We start from the raw sequence: 18,392 nt of genomic DNA, 5'->3' as shown, positions 1-18,392 counted from the left end.
CTGATAAACCTGACAGTAGACCTACATAATAAACCTGACAGTAGACCTACATAATAAACCTGACAGTAGACCTACATACTAAACCTGACAGTAGACCTACATACTAAACTGATAAACCTGACAGTAGACCTACATACTAAACTGATAAACCTGACAGTAGACCTACATGCTAAACCTGACGGTAGACCTACATACTAAACTGATAAACCTGACAGTAGACCTACATACTAAACCTGACAGTAGACCTACATACTAAACCTGACTGTAGACCTACATGCTAAACTGATAAACCTGACAGTAGACCTACATACTAAACCTGACAGTAGACCTACATACTAAACTGATACACCTGACAGTAGACCTGCATGCTAAACCTGACAGTAGACCTACATACTAAACCTGACAGTAGACCTACATACTAAACCTGACAGTAGGCCTACATACTAAACCTGACAGTAGACCTACATACTAAACCTGACAGTAGACCTACATACTAAACTGATACACCTGACAGTAGACCTGCATGCTAAACCTGACAGTAGACCTACATACTATACCTGACAGTAGACCTACATACTAAACCTGACAGTAGACCTACATACTAAACTGATAAACCTGACAATAGACCTACATGCTAAACCTGACAGTAGACCTACATACTAAACCTGACAGTAGACCTACATACTAAACCTGACAGTAGACCTACATACTAAACCTGACAGTAGACCTACATACTAAACCTGACAGTAGACCTACATACTAAACCTGACAGTAGACCTACATACTAAACCTGACAGTAGACCTACATACTAAACCAGACAGTAGACCTACATACTAAACCTGACAGTAGACCTACATACTAAACCTGACAGTAGACCTACATACTAAACCAGACAGTAGACCTACATACTAAACCTGACTGTAGACCTACATGCTAAACTGATAAACCTGACAGTAGACCTACATACTAAACCTGACAGTAGACCTAAATATTAAACCTGACAGTAGACCTACATACTAAACCTGACAGTAGACCTACATACTAAACCTGACAGTAGACCTACATGCTAAACCTGACAGTAGACCTACATACTAAACTGATACACCTGACAGTAGACCTGCATGCTAAACCTGACAGTAGACCTACATACTAAACCTGACAGTAGACCTACATACTAAACCTGACAGTAGACCTACATACTAAACCTGACAGTAGACCTACATACTAAACCTGACAGTAGACCTACATACTAAACCAGACAGTAGACCTACATACTAAACCTGACAGTAGACCTACATACTAAACCTGACAGTAGACCTACATACTAAACTAATAAACCTGACAATAGACCTACATACTAAACTGATACACCTGACAGTAGACCTGCATGCTAAACCTGACAGTAGACCTACATACTAAACCTGACAGTAGACCTACATACTAAACCTGACAGTAGACCTACATACTAAACCTGACAGTAGACCTACATACTAAACCTGACAGTAGACCTACATACTAAACCTGACAGTAGACCTACATACTAAACCTGACAGTAGACCTACATGCTAAACCTGACAGTAGACCTACATACTAAACCTGACAGTAGACCTACATACTATACCTGACAGTAGACCTACATACTAAACCTGACAGTAGACCTACATACTAAACTGATAAACCTGACAGTAGACCTACATACTAAACTGATAAACCTGACAGTAGACCTACATGCTAAACCTGACGGTAGACCTACATACTAAACTGATAAACCTGACAGTAGACCTACATACTAAACCTGACAGTAGACCTACATACTAAACCTGACTGTAGACCTACATGCTAAACTGATAAACCTGACAGTAGACCTACATACTAAACCTGACAGTAGACCTAAATATTAAACCTGACAGTAGACCTACATACTAAACCTGACAGTAGACCTACATACTAAACCTGACAGTAGACCTACATACTAAACTGATAAACCTGACAGTAGACCTACATACTAAACCTGACAGTAGACCTACATACTAAACTGATACACCTGACAGTAGACCTGCATGCTAAACCTGACAGTAGACCTACATACTAAACCTGACAGTAGACCTACATACTATACCTGACAGTAGACCTACATACTAAACCTGACAGTAGACCTACATACTAAACCTGACAGTAGACCTACATACTAAACTGATACACCTGACAGTAGACCTGCATGCTAAACCTGACAGTAGACCTACATACTATACCTGACAGTAGACCTACATACTAAACCTGACAGTAGACCTAAATATTAAACCTGACAGTAGACCTACATACTAAACCTGACAGTAGACCTACATACTAAACCTGACAGTAGACCTACATACTAAACTGATAAACCTGACAGTAGACCTACATACTAAACCTGACAGTAGACCTACATACTAAACTGATACACCTGACAGTAGACCTGCATGCTAAACCTGACAGTAGACCTACATACTAAACCTGACAGTAGACCTACATACTATACCTGACAGTAGACCTACATACTAAACCTGACAGTAGACCTACATACTAAACCTGACAGTAGACCTACATACTAAACTGATACACCTGACAGTAGACCTGCATGCTAAACCTGACAGTGGACCTACATACTAAACCTGACAGTAGACCTACATACTAAACCTGACAGTAGACCTACATACTAAACCTGACAGTAGACCTACATACTAAACCTGACAGTAGACCTACATACTAAACCTGACAGTAGACCTACATACTAAACTGATAAACCTTACAGTAGACCTACATACTAAACTGATAAACCTGAACAACCCTCCATGACCCATCCATCAGACTTCTGAACTTAACTAACACATCTGTCTGTCTTGACTAACTCAGATCTATCTTTCTTGAATAATAAAGGAGCATAATATTTATATTGTTGTAATATTTTTGCGTTGTTATTTCAGAAAATGACAAGGCAATAAATATATAAATATACCACTAGTTAATTAAGAAAGTTAGATGTTAGTTAATCAAGAAATATACTGATAATTAAATAACCTTATGTTTCATAATTACCTAACAATATATTTCAGAATTAACTACCTGTATATTATCTTATTTAATTAACTACCTGTATATTATCTTAATTAACTAACTGTATATTATCTTAATTAACTAACTAACTGTATATTATCTTAATTAACTAACTGTATATTATCTTAATTAACTAACAGTATATTATCTTAATTAACTACCTGTATATTATCTTAATTAACTAACTGTATATTATCTTAATTAACTAACTGTATATTATCTTAATTAACTACCTGTATATTATCTTAATTAATTAACTACCTGTATATTATCTTAATTAACTACCTGTATATTATCTTAATTAATTAACTACCTGTATATTATCTTAATTAACTAACTGTATATTATCTTAATTAACTAACTGTATATTATCTTAATTAACTACCTGTATATTATCTTAATTAACTACCTGTATATTATCTTAATTAACTACCTGTATATTATCTTAATTAACTACCTGTATATTATCTTAATTAACTACCTGTATATTATCTTAATTAATTAACTACCTGTATATTATCTTAATTAACTAACTGTATATTATCTTAATTAACTACCTGTATATTATCTTAATTAACTAACAGTATATTTCTTAATTAACTAACAGTATATTATCTTAATTAATTAACTACCTGTATATTATCTTAATTAACTAACAGTATATTATCTTAATTAATTAACTACCTGTATATTATCTTAATTAACTAACTGTATATTTCTTAATCAACTAACTGTATATTTCTTAATTAACTAACAGTATATTATCTTAATTAACTAACAGTATATTATCTTAATTAACTAACAGTATATTATCTTAATTAACTACCTGTATATTATCTTAATTAACTAACTGTATATTATCTTAATTAACTAACAGTATATTATCTTAATTAACTAACTGTATATTATCTTAATTAACTAACAGTATATTATCTTAATTAATTAACTACCTGTATATTATCTTAATTAACTAACTGTATATTTCATAATTAGACAACACATGTATTGATTTACTTTATTCATCTCATATGTATATACTGTACTCTATACCATCTACTGCATCTTGATGTAATACATGTATCACTAGCCACTTTATATAATGTTTACATACCCTACATTACTCATCTCATATGTATATACTGTACTCGATACCATCTACTGTATCTTGCCTATGCCGTTCTGTACCATCACTCATTCATATATCTTTATGTACATATTCTTTATCCCCTTACACTTGTGTCTATAAGGTAGTAGTTTTGGAATTGTTAGCTAGATTACTCGTTGGTTATTACTGCATTGTCGGAACTAGAAGCACAAGCATTTCGCTACACTCGCATTAACATCTGCTAACCATGTGTATGTGACAAATAAATGTGATTTGATTTGTTGTTAAATGTATTTATTGTGTAGCCTACGCTATTCTCCTTTTATCTGCCATGTAGACGTATTCTGAAATAAAACTCTACTCAACCTGCAGGGCCTTATAGGAGCAGCCATGGCCAAGACGCGCGCACACACACACACACTGAGCCGTGCTCCTCACCTTTCGGGAAGGGGTTCGGTTGGACCACGTAAAGGAACGCGTGCACCATGTGGAACAGAACACCGATGGCACCGGGCTCGTAGTAGGCGTGCGTGTCGTACACACCGGAGGGCACGAACCCAAAGTCTAGGGGTTCTACCGGGGGCGGGGACCGCTGCTGCCGCGTGCTCACGGACGGGGAGTCTGCCTGCAGTTTGCTCGTCGGGTCTTCACGTTCCGGGGAGTCCCGGGGTTGATGACGTAGCTCCCCGGTGCTGCCCCAACACAGCAGCAACACGAGTCCCGCTCTCCACAGCATGGCTTGAGACTAGTCCTTGCAAAACGCACTCCAAATAAAACGGTAAAAGAACACGGAATGAGAGAGAGAGAAAAGAGGTGGTGACCTGTCTCCACCGTCTGAAAGAAAGAAAGAAACTGCAACGACAGAAGTCCAAATTTCAGATAGTCCCGTAAAGTACTGTTACGTCTTGTTGTCCCGGTTAAACATGTCTCCAGTGACACTTGTTGTCTCTAGAGGTGGAATGAACCGTACTAATGCTCATCCGACGGCGCGCGGGCACGTGATGAGTTCGGGTGCGCAGGCCCGTTGATCCCAGTGTGAGCTGCGGTCTCGTGTGTTTGTCACTTACCGTTCTGTCCTAGTCAGACACCTGACAGCTGTCAGCTTTCCGTCTTTTTGGCATGAGCTAACCAAAACACGAATATTACAAACAGAGACAGAGAGACAGAGACTCAGAGAGAGAGACAGAGAAACAGAGACAGAGACAGAGAGAGAGAGACAGAGAGAGGGGTAGAGAGAGAGACAGAGAGAGAGAGAGCACAGTATGTGTGGAAGTAATAGACTAAATAGGACAATTAACTGCAAAGGGTGTGTGTGTGTGTGTGTGTGTGTGTGTGTGAGAGAGAGAGAGAGAGAGAGAGAGAGAGACAGAGAAAGGTTTTACTGCATTACATGGGCATGCTATCTTTTTGATTTGGTCCTGCCATGCGTCACTTGAGTGGGTTGAGTCACTGACGTGATCTTCCTGTCTGGGTTGGCGCCCTCCCTTGGGTTGTGCCTTGGCGGAGATCTTTGTGGGCTATACTCGGCCTTGTCTCAGGATGGTAAGTTGGTGGTTGAAGGTATACCCCTAGTGGTGTGGGGGCTGTGCTTTGGCAAAGTGGGTGGGGTTATATCCTACCTGTTTGGCCCTGCCTGGGGGTATCATCGGATGTGGCCACAGTGTCTCCTGACCCCTCCTGTCTCAGCCTCCAGTATTTATGCCGCAGTAGTTTATGTGTTGGGGGGCTAGGGTCAGTTTGTTATATCTGGAGTACTTCTCCTGTCTTATCCGGTGTCCTGTGTGAATTTAAGTTTGCTCTCTCTAATTCTCTCTTTCCCTCTTTCTCTCTTTCTCTCTTTCTCTCTCTCAGAGGACCTGAGCCCTAGGACCATGCCTCAGGACTACCTGACATGATGACTCCTTGCTGTCCCCAGTCCACCTGGCCGTGCTGCTGCTCCAGTTTCAACTGTTCTGCCTTATTATTATTCGACCATGCTGGTCATTTATGAACATTTGAACATCTTGGCCATGTTCTGTTATAATCTCCACCCGGCACAGCCAGAAGAGGACTGGCCACCCCACATAGCCTGGTTCCTCTCTAGGTTTCTTCCTAGGTTTTGGCCTTTCTAGGGAGTTTTTCCTAGCCACTGTGCTTCTTCACCTGCATTGCTTGCTGTTTGGGGGTTTTAGGCTGGGTTTCTGTACAGCACTTTGAGATATCATCTGATGTAAGAAGGGCTATATAAATACATTTGATTTGATTTTGATTTGAGAGAGACACCATCCACCACTTCACCATCCAAAGGGTCATTAATAACTTCACCATCCAAAGGGTAATTAATAACGTCACCATCCAAAGGGATTATTAATAACTTCACCATCCAAAGGGATTATTAATAACTTCACCATCCAAAGGGTAATTAATAACTTCACCATCCAAAGGGTAATTAATAACTTCACCATCCAAAGGGTCATTAATAACTTCACCATCCAAAGGGTAATTAATAACTTCACCATCCAAAGGGTCATTAATAACTTCACCATCCAAAGGGTAATTAATAACTTCACCATCCAAAGGGATTATTAATAACTTCACCATCCAAAGGGTAATTAATAACTTCACCATCCAAAGGGATTATTAATAACGTCACCATCTAAAGGGTAATTAATAACTTCACCATCCAAAGGGATTATTAATAACTTCACCATCCAAAGGGATTATTAATAACTTCACCATCCAAAGGGTAATTAATAACTTCACCATCCAAAGGGTAATTAATAACTTCACCATCCAAAGGGTAATTAATAACTTCACCATCCAAAGGGTCATTAATAACTTCACCATCCAAAGGGTCATTAATAACTTCACCATCCAAAGGGTCATTAATAACTTCACCATCCAAAGGTTAATTAATAACTTCATGCTCAAAGGGATTATTAATAACTTCACCATCCAAAGGGTCATTAATAACTTCACCATCCAAAGGGTCATTAATAACTTCACCATCCAAAGGTAATTTATAACTTCACCATCCAAAGGGTCATTAATAACTTCACCATCCAAAGGGTCATTAATAACTTCACCATCCAAAGGGATTATTAATAACTTCACCATCCAAAGGGTAATTAATAACTTCACCATCCAAAGGGTAATTAATAACTTCACCATCCAAAGGGTAATTAATAACTTCACCATCCAAAGGGTCATTAATAACTTCACCATCCAAAGGGTCATTAATAACTTCACCATCCAAAGGGTAATTAATAACTTCACCATCTAAAGGGTAATTAATAACTTCACCATCCAAAGGGTAATTAATAACTTCACCATCCAAAGGGTCATTAATAACTTCACCATCCAAAGGGTAATTAATAACTTCACCATCCAAAGGGTCATTAATAACTTCACCATCCAAAGGGTCATTAATAACGTCACCATCTAAAGGGATTATTAATAACTTCACCATCCAAAGGGTAATTAATAACTTCACCATCCAAAGGGTAATTAATAACGTCACCATCTAAAGGGATTATTAATAACTTCACCATCCAAAGGGTAATTAATAACTTCACCATCCAAAGGGTAATTAATAACTTCACCATCCAAAGGGTAATTAATAACTTCACCATCCAAAGGGTAATTAATAACTTCACCATCTAAAGGTAATTAATAACTTCACCATCCAAAGGTAATTAATAACTTCACCATCCAAAGGGATTATTAATAACTTCACCATCCAAAGGGTCATTAATAACTTCACCATCCAAAGGGTAATTAATAACTTCACCATCCAAAGGGTAATTAATAACTTCACCATCTAAAGGTAATTAATAACTTCACCATCTAAAGGGTAATTAATAACTTCACCATCCAAAGGGTAATTAATAACTTCACCATCCAAAGGGATTATTAATAACTTCACCATCCAAAGGGTAATTAATAACTTCACCATCTAAAGGTAATTAATAACTTCACCATCTAAAGGGTAATTAATAACTTCACCATCCAAAGGGTAATTAATAACTTCACCATCCAAAGGGTAATTAATAACTTCACCATCCAAAGGGTAATTAATAACTTCACCATCCAAAGGGTAATTAATAACTTCACCATCTAAAGGTAATTAATAACTTCACCATCTAAAGGGTAATTAATAACTTCACCATCCAAAGGGTAATTAATAACTTCACCATCCAAAGGGATTATTAATAACTTCACCATCCAAAGGGTCATTAATAACTTCACCATCCAAAGGGTCATTAATAACTTCACCATCCAAAGGGTCATTAATAACTTCACCATCCAAAGGGTAATTAATAACTTCACCATCCAAAGGGATTATTAATAACTTCACCATCCAAAGGGATTATTAATAACTTCACCATCCAAAGGGATTATTAATAACTTCACCATCCAAAGGGATTATTAATAACTTCACCATCCAAAGGGATATTCAACGTCTGCTTTTTGTTTTACTAATAGGTGATATAGTATAGTATACCTTCTTTGCGAGGCAGTGGAAACTGTTTTACCAATAGGTGATATAGTATAGTATACCTTCTTTGCGAGGCATTGGAAACTGTTTTACCAGTAGGTGATATAGTATAGTATACCTTCTTTGCGAGGCATTGGGAACTGTTTTACCAGTAGGTGATATAGTATAGTATACCTTCTTTGCGAGGCAGTGGAAACTGTTTTACCAATAGGTGATATAGTATAGTATACCTTCTTTGCGAGGCATTGGAAACTGTTTTACCAGTAGGTGATATAGTATAGTATACCTTCTTTGCGAGGCATTGGGAACTGTTTTACCAGTAGGTGATATAGTATAGTATACCTTCTTTGCGAGGCATTGGGAACTGTTTTACCAGTAGGTGATATAGTATAGTATACCTTCTTTGTGAGGCATTGGGAACTGTTTTACTAATAGGTGATATAGTATAGTATACCTTCTTTGCGAGGCATTGGAAACTGTTTTACTAATAGGTGATATAGTATAGTATACCTTCTTTGCGAGGCATTGGAAACTGTTTTACTAATAGGTGATATAGTATAGTATACCTTCTTTGCGAGGCAGTGGAAACTGTTTTACCAGTAGGTGTTATAGTATAGTATACCTTCTTTGCGAGGCATTGGAAACTGTTTTACCAGTAGGTGATATAGTATAGTATACCTTCTTTGCGAGGCATTGGAAACTGTTTTACTAATAGGTGATATAGTATAGTATACCTTCTTTGCGAGGCATTGGAAACTGTTTTACCAGTAGGTGATATAGTATAGTATACCTTCTTTGCGAGGCATTGGGAACTGTTTTACTAATAGGTGATATAGTATAGTATACCTTCTTTGCGAGGCATTGGGAACTGTTTTACTAATAGGTGATATAGTATAGTATACCTTCTTTGCGAGGCATTGGGAACTGTTTTACTAATAGGTGATATAGTATAGTATACCTTCTTTGCGAGGCATTGGGAACTGTTTTACCAGTAGGTGATATAGTATAGTATACCTTCTTTGCGAGGCATTGGAAACTGTTTTACTAATAGGTGATATAGTATAGTATACCTTCTTTGCGAGGCATTGGAAACTGTTTTACCAGTAGGTGATATAGTATAGTATACCTTCTTTGCGAGGCATTGGGAACTGTTTTACTAATAGGTGATATAGTATAGTATACCTTCTTTGCGAGGCATTGGGAACTGTTTTACTAATAGGTGATATAGTATAGTATACCTTCTTTGCGAGGCATTGGGAACTGTTTTACTAATAGGTGATATAGTATAGTATACCTTCTTTGCGAGGCATTGGAAAACCTCCCTGGTCTTTGTGGTTGAATCTGTGTTTGAAATTCACTGCTCGACTGAGGGACGTTACAGATATGTGTGGGGTACAGAGATGTCATTAAAACACAGTTTTACTCCTGAACTTATTACGGCCACAACAACAAAGGGGTTGAATACTTATTGACTCAAGACATTTCAGCTTTTCCTTTTTTAATGAACTTGTTAAAAATGTAGACAAACATAATTCCACTTTGACATTATGGGGTGTTGTGTGTCAGCCAGGGACCCAACATATAGTCATTATAAATTCAGACGGTAACAACAACAACATGTGGAATAGAGTCAAGGGGTGTGAACTTCCTCCAGGAAGTGTGATGTCACGTAGTGTGAGTCTTAAAGGGGCATTCAACACAGTTCAGTTACACAGGATGGTGAGAGAGTCTGTGGGGGGAACCAACCAGATGGTGAGAGAGTCTGTGGGGGGAACCAACCAGATGGTGAGAGAGTCTGTGGGGGGAACCAACCAGATGGTGAGAGAGTCTGTGGGGGGAACCAACCAGATGGTGAGAGAGTCTGTGGGGGGGAACCAACCAGATGGTGAGAGAGTCTGTGGGGGGAACCAACCAGATGGTGAGAGAGTCTGTGGGGGGGAACCAACCAGATGGTGAGAGAGTCTGTGGGGGGAACCAACCAGATGGTGAGAGAGTCTGTGGGGGGAACCAACCAGATGGTGAGAGAGTCTGTGGGGGGAACCAACCAGATGGTGAGAGAGTCTGTGGGGGGAACCAACCAGATGGTGAGAGAGTCTGTGGGGGGAACCAACCAGATGGTGAGAGAGTCTGTGGGGGGAACCAACCAGATGGTGAGAGAGTCTGTGTGTGTGGGGGGGGGGGGGGGGGGGGTTTGTTGTCATCACTCTCCTGGAGCAGATTAATGGTTAAATGTTAAAATGACATTTTTGTCTTTAATTTTTTTTTTTTTTACAAATTGACAAAACATCTTTAGAGGAAAAACCAACCGGTCAGTTTGTGTTAAACACCATCATCATCATCAGAGTGTCTTCTGAACGCTTCATAGTCCAGCTGTAAGGATCCTTAAGGAGCTTCACGTAGTGTTACGACCTCACTACGACAGCTGACATAACAGCCGCGTTGTTAATAAATAAAATACCCAGAGTTCAGTCTTGCGAGTCCATCTGAGTGCACGACCTCTTAACCCCTGGCCAGTCTCTTGTTGCCATGGTATCAGCCAGTCAATTGTGTGTGTGTGTGTGTGTGTGTGTGTGTGTGTGTGTCAGTCGATGCGGTTTCCACAGATAGTGAAGCGGTCGATCTCCAATAGGTCTTTCTTGGGGGCGGGGTTTCTATGTTGAAGCCCCTCTCCTTCCTCTCCCGTTGCCGCGGAGATGTCCTTGTCGCCGTCCTCGCCGTCGGGCGTGGTCAGGAAGTGATCGTCTGATTGGCTGGTTGGCAGAGTGGAGGCGGGACTCTCTTGCTGGTGGTTGGTTGGCTGACAAGTGACTGACGCTGAAGACACGACCCCCTCTTCTACGATTGGCTCACCTTGTGGGGTGGGGTTAGCAACCGTTACCATGGAGATTCTATTTTTCTTTATTTAAACGGTTCTGAACAACAATGATATTTATGTCAGGAAGAGAGACAAGAACAATCAGCAGGGAGGAGAGAAGAGGAGGATGGGGGAGGAGTAGGGGGGAAGAGGGGGTGGTGTGTGTTACCTGGGGGGGTGGTGTGTGTTACCTGGAGGGGTGGTGTGTGTGTTACCTGGAGGGGTGGTGTGTGTGTGTTACCTGGGGGGGGGGGTGTTACCTGGAGGGGTGGTGTGTGTTACCTGGAGGGGTGGTGTGTGTTACCTGGAGGGGTGGTGTGTGTTACCTGGGGGGGTGGTGTGTGTTAACTGGAGGGGTGGTGTGTGTGTTACCTGGAGGGGTGGTGTGTGTGTGTTACCTGGGGGGGGGGGGTGTTACCTGGAGGGGTGGTGTGTGTTACCTGGAGGGGTGGTGTGTGTTACCTGGGGGGGTGGTGTGTGTTACCTGGAGGGGTGGTGTGTGTGTTACCTGGAGGGGTGGTGTGTGTGTTACCTGGAGGGGTGGTGTGTGTGTTACCTGGAGGGGTGGTGTGTGTGTTACCTGGAGGGGTGGTGTGTGTGTTACCTGGGGGGGGTGGTGTGTGTTACCTGGAGGGGTGGTATGTTACCTGGAGGGGTGGTGTGTGTTACCTGGAGGGGTGGTGTGTGTTACCTGGAGGGGTGGTGTGTGTTACCTGGAGGGGTGGTGTGTGTTACCTGGAGGGGTGGTGTGTGTTACCTGGAGGGGTGGTATGTTACCTGGAGGGGTGGTATGTTACCTGGAGGGGTGGTATGTTACCTGGAGGGGTGGTATGTTACCTGGAGGGGTGGTGTGTGTTACCTGGAGGGGTGGTGCGTGTTACCTGGAGGGGTGGTGTGTGTTACCTGGAGGGGTGGTGTGTGTTACCTGGAGGGGTGGTGTGTGTGTGTTACCTGGGGGGGTGGTGTGTGTGTGTTACCTGGAGGGGTGGTGTGTGTTACCTGGAGGTGTGGTGTGTGTGTTACCTGGAGGGGTGGTGTGTGTTACCTGGAGGGGTGGTATGTTACCTGGAGGGGTGGTATGTTACCTGGAGGGGTGGTGTGTGTTACCTGGAGGGGTGGTATGTTACCTGGAGGGGTGGTATGTTACCTGGAGGGGTGGTATGTTACCTGGAGGGGTGGTGTGTGTTACCTGGAGGGGTGGTGTGTGTTACCTGGAGGGGTGGTGTGTGTGTGTTACCTGGGGGGGTGGTGTGTGTTACCTGGGGGGGGTGGTGTGTGTTACCTGGAGGGGTGGTGTGTGTTACCTGGAGGGGTGGTGTGTGTGTTACCTGGAGGGGTGGTGTGTGTTACCTGGGGGGGGTGGTGTGTGTTACCTGGGGGGGTGGTGTGTGTTACCTGGGGGGGGTGGTGTGTGTTACCTGGGGGGGGTGGTGTGTGTTACCTGGAGGGGTGGTGTGTTACCTGGAGGGGTGGTGTGTGTTACCTGGAGGGGTGGTGTGTGTGTTACCTGGGGGGGTGGTGTGTGTTACCTGGGGGGGTGGTGTGTGTTACCTGGAGGGGTGGTGTGTGTTACCTGGGGGGGTGGTGTGTGTTACCTGGAGGGGTGGTGTGTGTTACCTGGGGGGGTGGTGTGTGTGGGTCTGTGTGCTCTAGAGTTGGAGCGGCTGGAGGCAGCAGAGGGGGGAGACTGGAACAGCTTCTCCTCCATATTGGCTTCTTTGACGAACACACAGGACGTTCCCAGCAACACGATACTGTTCAGTACCTTCAGAGAGATCATCCTACACACACACACACACACACACACACACACACACACACACACAGAGTTAAAGATACCCTTTGGGGTAGTAAGTGGGCAAAAGACCCCATCATACCAGAACTGGATAACAGACCCCATCAGACCAGAGCTGGACAACAGACCCCATCAGACCAGAGCTGGACAACAGACCCCATCAGACCAGAGCTGGACAACAGACCCCATCAGACCAGAGCTGGACAACAGACCCCATTATACCAGAGCTGGTTGATACAGACAAAAGACCCCATCAGACCAGAGCTGGAAAACAGACCCCATCAGACCAGAGCTGGACAACAGACCCCATCATACCAAAGCTGGACAACAGACCCCATCAGACCAGAGCTGGACAACAGACCCCATTATACCAGAGCTGGTTGATACAGACAAAAGACCCCATCAGACCAGAGCTGGACAACAGACCCCATCAGACCAGAGCTGGACAACAGACCCCATCATACCAAAGCTGGACAACAGACCCCATCAGACCAGAGCTGGACAACAGACCCCATCAGACCAGAGCTGGACAACAGACCCCATCATACCAGAGCTGGTTGATACAGACAAAAGACCCCATCAGACCAGAGCTGGACAACAGACCCCATCAGACCAGAACTGGATAACAGACCCCATCAGACCAGAGCTGGACAACAGACCCCACCAGACCAGAGCTTGACCCATTTTGCTCGACAACGATAAACACAAGATTTCATTTTTAATTTAATTTTCACCTCAAACGGCGTCCTCATCTTAGTGACATACTGTCCTCGTCTTAGTGACATACTGCAGATAGAGAGAGATTTAATTTCCTCAGTAGAGTTGAGAAATACCTCTCTTCCTTCACGTGTGTGAGGCCCATCCGATATTGGACAGAAGTGGTCGTTTAGGCCCTGGGGCCACTAGGGGGGCTTTTAAAATGGCGTTTTACCCCCAGGTACAAGAGAAGACATCTTACCCCCAGGTAGAAGAGAAGGTGTCTTACCCCCAGGTACAAGAGGTGTCTTACTCCCAGGTAGAAGAGAAGGTGTCTTACTCCCAGGTAGAAGAGAAGGTGTCTTACCCCCAGGTAGATAAGGTGTCTTACTCCCAGGTAGAAGAGAAGGCATCTTACCCCAGGTAGAAGAGAAAGTGTCTTACCCCAGGTACAAGAGAAGGTGTCTTACCCCCAGGTAGATAAGGTGTCTTACCCCCAGGTAGAAGAGAAGGCATCTTACCCCAGGTAGAAGATAAAGTGTCTTACCCCAGGTAGATAAGAAGGCACCTTACCCCAGGTAGAAGAGAAGGCGTCTTACCCCCAGGTACAAGAGAAGGTGTCTTACCCCCAGGTAGAAGAGAAGGTGTCTTACCCCAGGTAGAAGAGAAAGTGTCTTACCCCAGGTAGAAGAGAAGACATCTTACCCCAAGTAGAAGAGAAGACATCTTACCCCAGGTAGATAAGATGGCACCTTACCCCAGGTAGAAGAGAAGGTGTCTTACCCCCAGGTACAAGAGAAGGTGTCTTACCCCAGGTAGAAGTGAAGACATCTTACCCCAGGTAGAAGTGAAGACATCTTACCGCAGGTAGAAGAGAAGACGTCTTATCCCCGGGTAGAAGAGAAGGTGTCTTACCCCCAGGTAGATAAGAAGGCGTCTTACCCCCAGGTAGATAAGAAGGCGTCTTACCCCCAGGTAGAAGAGAATACGTCTTACCCCCAGGTAGATAAGAAGGCGTCTTACCCCCAGGTAGAAGAGAAGACATCTTACCCCAGGTAGAAGAGAAGGTGTCTTACCCCCAGGTAGAAGAGAAAGTGTCTTGCCCCCAGGTAGAAGAGAAGACGTCTTACCCCAGGTACAAGAGAAGGTGTCTTACCCCAGGTAGAAGAGAAGACGTCTTGCCCCCAGGTAGAAGAGAAGACGTCTTACCCCAGGTACAAGAGAAGGTGTCTTACCCCAGGTAGAAGAGAAGACATCTTACCCCAGGTAGAAGAGAAGACATCTTACCCCAGATAGAAGAGAAGAACACACATGAAGGAGAGAGATCCCTGGATCTTCACTGAGCTGGTCACCACCCTGATCAACTGAAACAGACACACACACACCAATATCCCTGTGAATAATAACCCTGTCTCCTCCCCCAGACCTGGGTTCAATATCAATACCAGCCTAATCAATAATAACCCTGTCTCCTCCCCCAGACCTGGGTTCAATATCAATACCAGCCTAATCAATAATAACCCTGTCTCCTCCCCCAGACCTGGGTTCAATATCAATACCAGCCAAATCAATAATAACCCTGTAACCTCCCCCAGACCTGGGTTCAATATCAATACCAGCCAAATCAATAATAACCCTGTCCCCTCCCCCAGACCTGGGTTCAATATCAATACCAGCCAAATCAATAATAACCCTGTCCCCTCCCCCAGACCTGGGATCAATATCAATACCAGCCAAATCAATAATAACCCTGTAACCTCCCCCAGACCTGGGTTCAATATCAATACCAGCCTAATCAATAATAACCCTGTCTCCTCCCCCCAGACCTGGGATCAATATCAATACCAGCCTAATCAATAATAACCCTGTCTCCTCCCCCCAGACCTGGGTTCAATATCAATACCAGCCAAATCAATAATAACCCTGTCTCCTCCCCCAGACCTGGGATCAATATCAGCCCAATCAATAAAAACCCTGTCTCCTCCCCCAGACCTGGGTTCAATATCAATACCAGCCTAATCAATAATAACCCTGTCTCCTCCCCCAGACCTGGGATCAATATCAGCCCAATCAATAATAACCCTGTCTCCTCCCCCAGACCTGGGATCAATACCAGCCAAATCAATAATAACCCTGTCTCCTCCCCCCAGACCTGGGTTCAATATCAATACCAGCCAAATCAATAATAACCCTGTCTCCTCCCCCAGACCTGGGATCAATATCAGCCCAATCAATAAAAACCCTGTCTCCTCCCCCAGACCTGGGATCAATACCAGCCAAATCAATAATAACCCTGTCATTCTTCCCAGATCTGGATTCAATATCAATACCAGCCTAATCAATAATAACACTGCCTCCTCCCTGCAGACCCAGCCTTAATGAGCTGTAATACTAGTTGAACCCAGGTCTGCAGACCCACCCTTAAAGAGCTGTAATACTAGTTGAACCCAGGCCTGCAGACCCAGCCTTAAAGAGCTGTAATACTAGTTGAATCCAGGCCTCCAGACCCAGCCTTAAAGAGCTGTAATACTAGTTGAACCCAGGCCTCCAGACCCAGCCTTAAAGAGCTGTAATACTAGTTGAACCCAGGCCTGCAGACCCAGCCTTAAAGAGCTGTAATACTAGTTGAACCCAGGCCTCCAGACCCAGCCTTAAAGAGCTGTAATACTAGTTGAACCCAGGCCTGTAGACCCAGCCTTAAAGAGCTGTAATACTAGTTGAACCCAGGCCTGCAGACCCAGCCTTAAAGAGCTGTAATACTAGTTGAACCCTGGCCTGCAGACCCAGCCTTAAAGAGCTGTAATACTAGTTGAACCCAGGCCTGCAGACCCAGCCTTAAAGAGCTGTAATACTAGTTGAACCCAGGCCTGTAGACCCAGCCTTAAAGAGCTGTAATACTAGTTGAACCCAGGCCTGCAGACCCAGCCTTAAAGAGCTGTAATACTAGTTGAACCCAGGCCTGCAGACCCAGCCTTAAAGAGCTGTAATACTAGTTGAACCCAGGCCTGCAGACCCAGCCTTAAAGAGCTGTAATACTAGTTGAACCCAGGCCTGCAGACCCAGCCAGTCTCTTACCAGCAGAGCTAAAGGCAGTGGAATGAAGCCCATTCTCCTGGAGACTGAGTCACTGTAGTCTGTATAGGCCTGGTAAACAAACACACACCATATGAATAATGACCCGTCAATAACAACTCATCAATAAATCAATACAATATATTAAATCATAATCATCATCAATATTCATGTTTAAATCTCACATTTTTCTGTCTGCTGCTGACGAGGTCGAACGCCAGGCTGGCGCGGTACTCCCCGTAGACCTGATGACATAGATGTGGTAAACAGATGAGCTCTAATATATCGGCACCCTGGATGACAGTCAGATGTGGTGAACAGATGAGCTCTAATATATCGGCACCCTGGATGACAGTCAGATGTGGTAAACAGATGAGCTCTAATATATCGGCACCCTTGATGACAGTCAGATGTGGTAAACAGATGAGCTCTAATATATCGGCACCCTTGATGACAGTCAGATGTGGTAAACAGATGAGCTCTAATATATCGGCACCCTGGATGACAGTCAGATGTGGTAAACAGATGAGCTCTAATATATCGGCACCCTTGATGACAGTCAGATGTGGTAAACAGATGAGCTCTAATATATCGGCACCCTTGATGACAGTCAGATGTGGTAAACAGATGAGCTCTAATATATCGGCACCCTGGATGACAGTCAGATGTGGTGAACAGATGAGCTCTAATATATCGGCACCCTTGATGACAGTCAGATGTGGTATACAGATGAGCTCTAATATATCGGCACCCTTGATGACAGTCAGATGTGGTGAACAGATGAGCTCTAATATATCGGCACCCTGGATGACAGTCAGATGTGGTATACAGATGAGCTCTAATATATCGGCACCCTGGATGACAGTCAGATGTGGTGAACAGATGAGCTCTAATATATCGGCACCCTGGATGACAGTCAGATGTGGTGAACAGATGAGCTCTAATATATCGGCACCCTGGATGACAGTCAGATGTGGTGAACAGATGAGCTCTAATATATCGGCACCCTTGATGACAGTCAGATGTGGTAAACAGATGAGCTCTAATATATCGGCACCCTGGATGACAGTCAGATGTGGTATACAGATGAGCTCTAATATATCGGCACCCTTGATGACAGTCAGATGTGGTGAACAGATGAGCTCTAATATATCGGCACCCTTGATGACAGTCAGATGTGGTAAACAGATGAGCTCTAATATATCGGCACCCTTGATGACAGTCAGATGTGATGAACAGATGAGCTCTAATATATCGGCACCCTTGATGACAGTCAGATGTGGTAAACAGATGAGCTCT

General features: G+C 43.2%; 2 protein-coding genes across 9 annotated transcripts in view; both read right to left on the bottom strand.

Moving 5' to 3' along the window:
* The window catches only part of LOC110515074 (prominin-1-A-like), a 54,033-nt gene extending 48,851 nt beyond the window's left edge, over positions 1-5,182 (bottom strand). For all 6 annotated transcript variants that reach the window (XM_036972018.1, XM_036972020.1, XM_036972022.1 and 3 more), the window contains exon 1: positions 4,638-5,182. In XM_036972018.1, the coding sequence (XP_036827913.1) occupies positions 4,638-4,935 (298 nt within the window). In that variant the 5' untranslated portion in view covers positions 4,936-5,182. The remainder of the gene's footprint in view (positions 1-4,637) is intronic.
* A 4,975-nt stretch (positions 5,183-10,157) lies between these two features.
* LOC110519477 (transmembrane anterior posterior transformation protein 1 homolog) overlaps positions 10,158-18,392 on the bottom strand; it is a 32,868-nt gene continuing 24,633 nt past the window's right edge. For 2 of the 3 annotated variants that reach the window (XM_036971953.1, XM_036971954.1), the window contains exons 10-14: positions 17,279-17,338; positions 17,097-17,165; positions 15,309-15,385; positions 13,148-13,311; positions 10,158-11,526 (exon numbers count right to left, since the gene is read on the bottom strand). In XM_036971953.1, coding sequence (XP_036827848.1) covers positions 11,258-11,526; positions 13,148-13,311; positions 15,309-15,385; positions 17,097-17,165; positions 17,279-17,338 — 639 coding nt within the window. In that variant the 3' untranslated portion in view covers positions 10,158-11,257. The remainder of the gene's footprint in view (positions 11,527-13,147; positions 13,312-15,308; positions 15,386-17,096; positions 17,166-17,278; positions 17,339-18,392) is intronic. The other variant, XM_036971955.1, reaches the window with a different exon arrangement.

This window comes from Oncorhynchus mykiss, unplaced genomic scaffold, assembly GCF_013265735.2.
Source record: "Oncorhynchus mykiss isolate Arlee unplaced genomic scaffold, USDA_OmykA_1.1 un_scaffold_87, whole genome shotgun sequence".
Taxonomy (NCBI): domain Eukaryota; kingdom Metazoa; phylum Chordata; class Actinopteri; order Salmoniformes; family Salmonidae; genus Oncorhynchus; species Oncorhynchus mykiss.
This window is presented reverse-complemented; position numbering and strand designations above follow the sequence as displayed.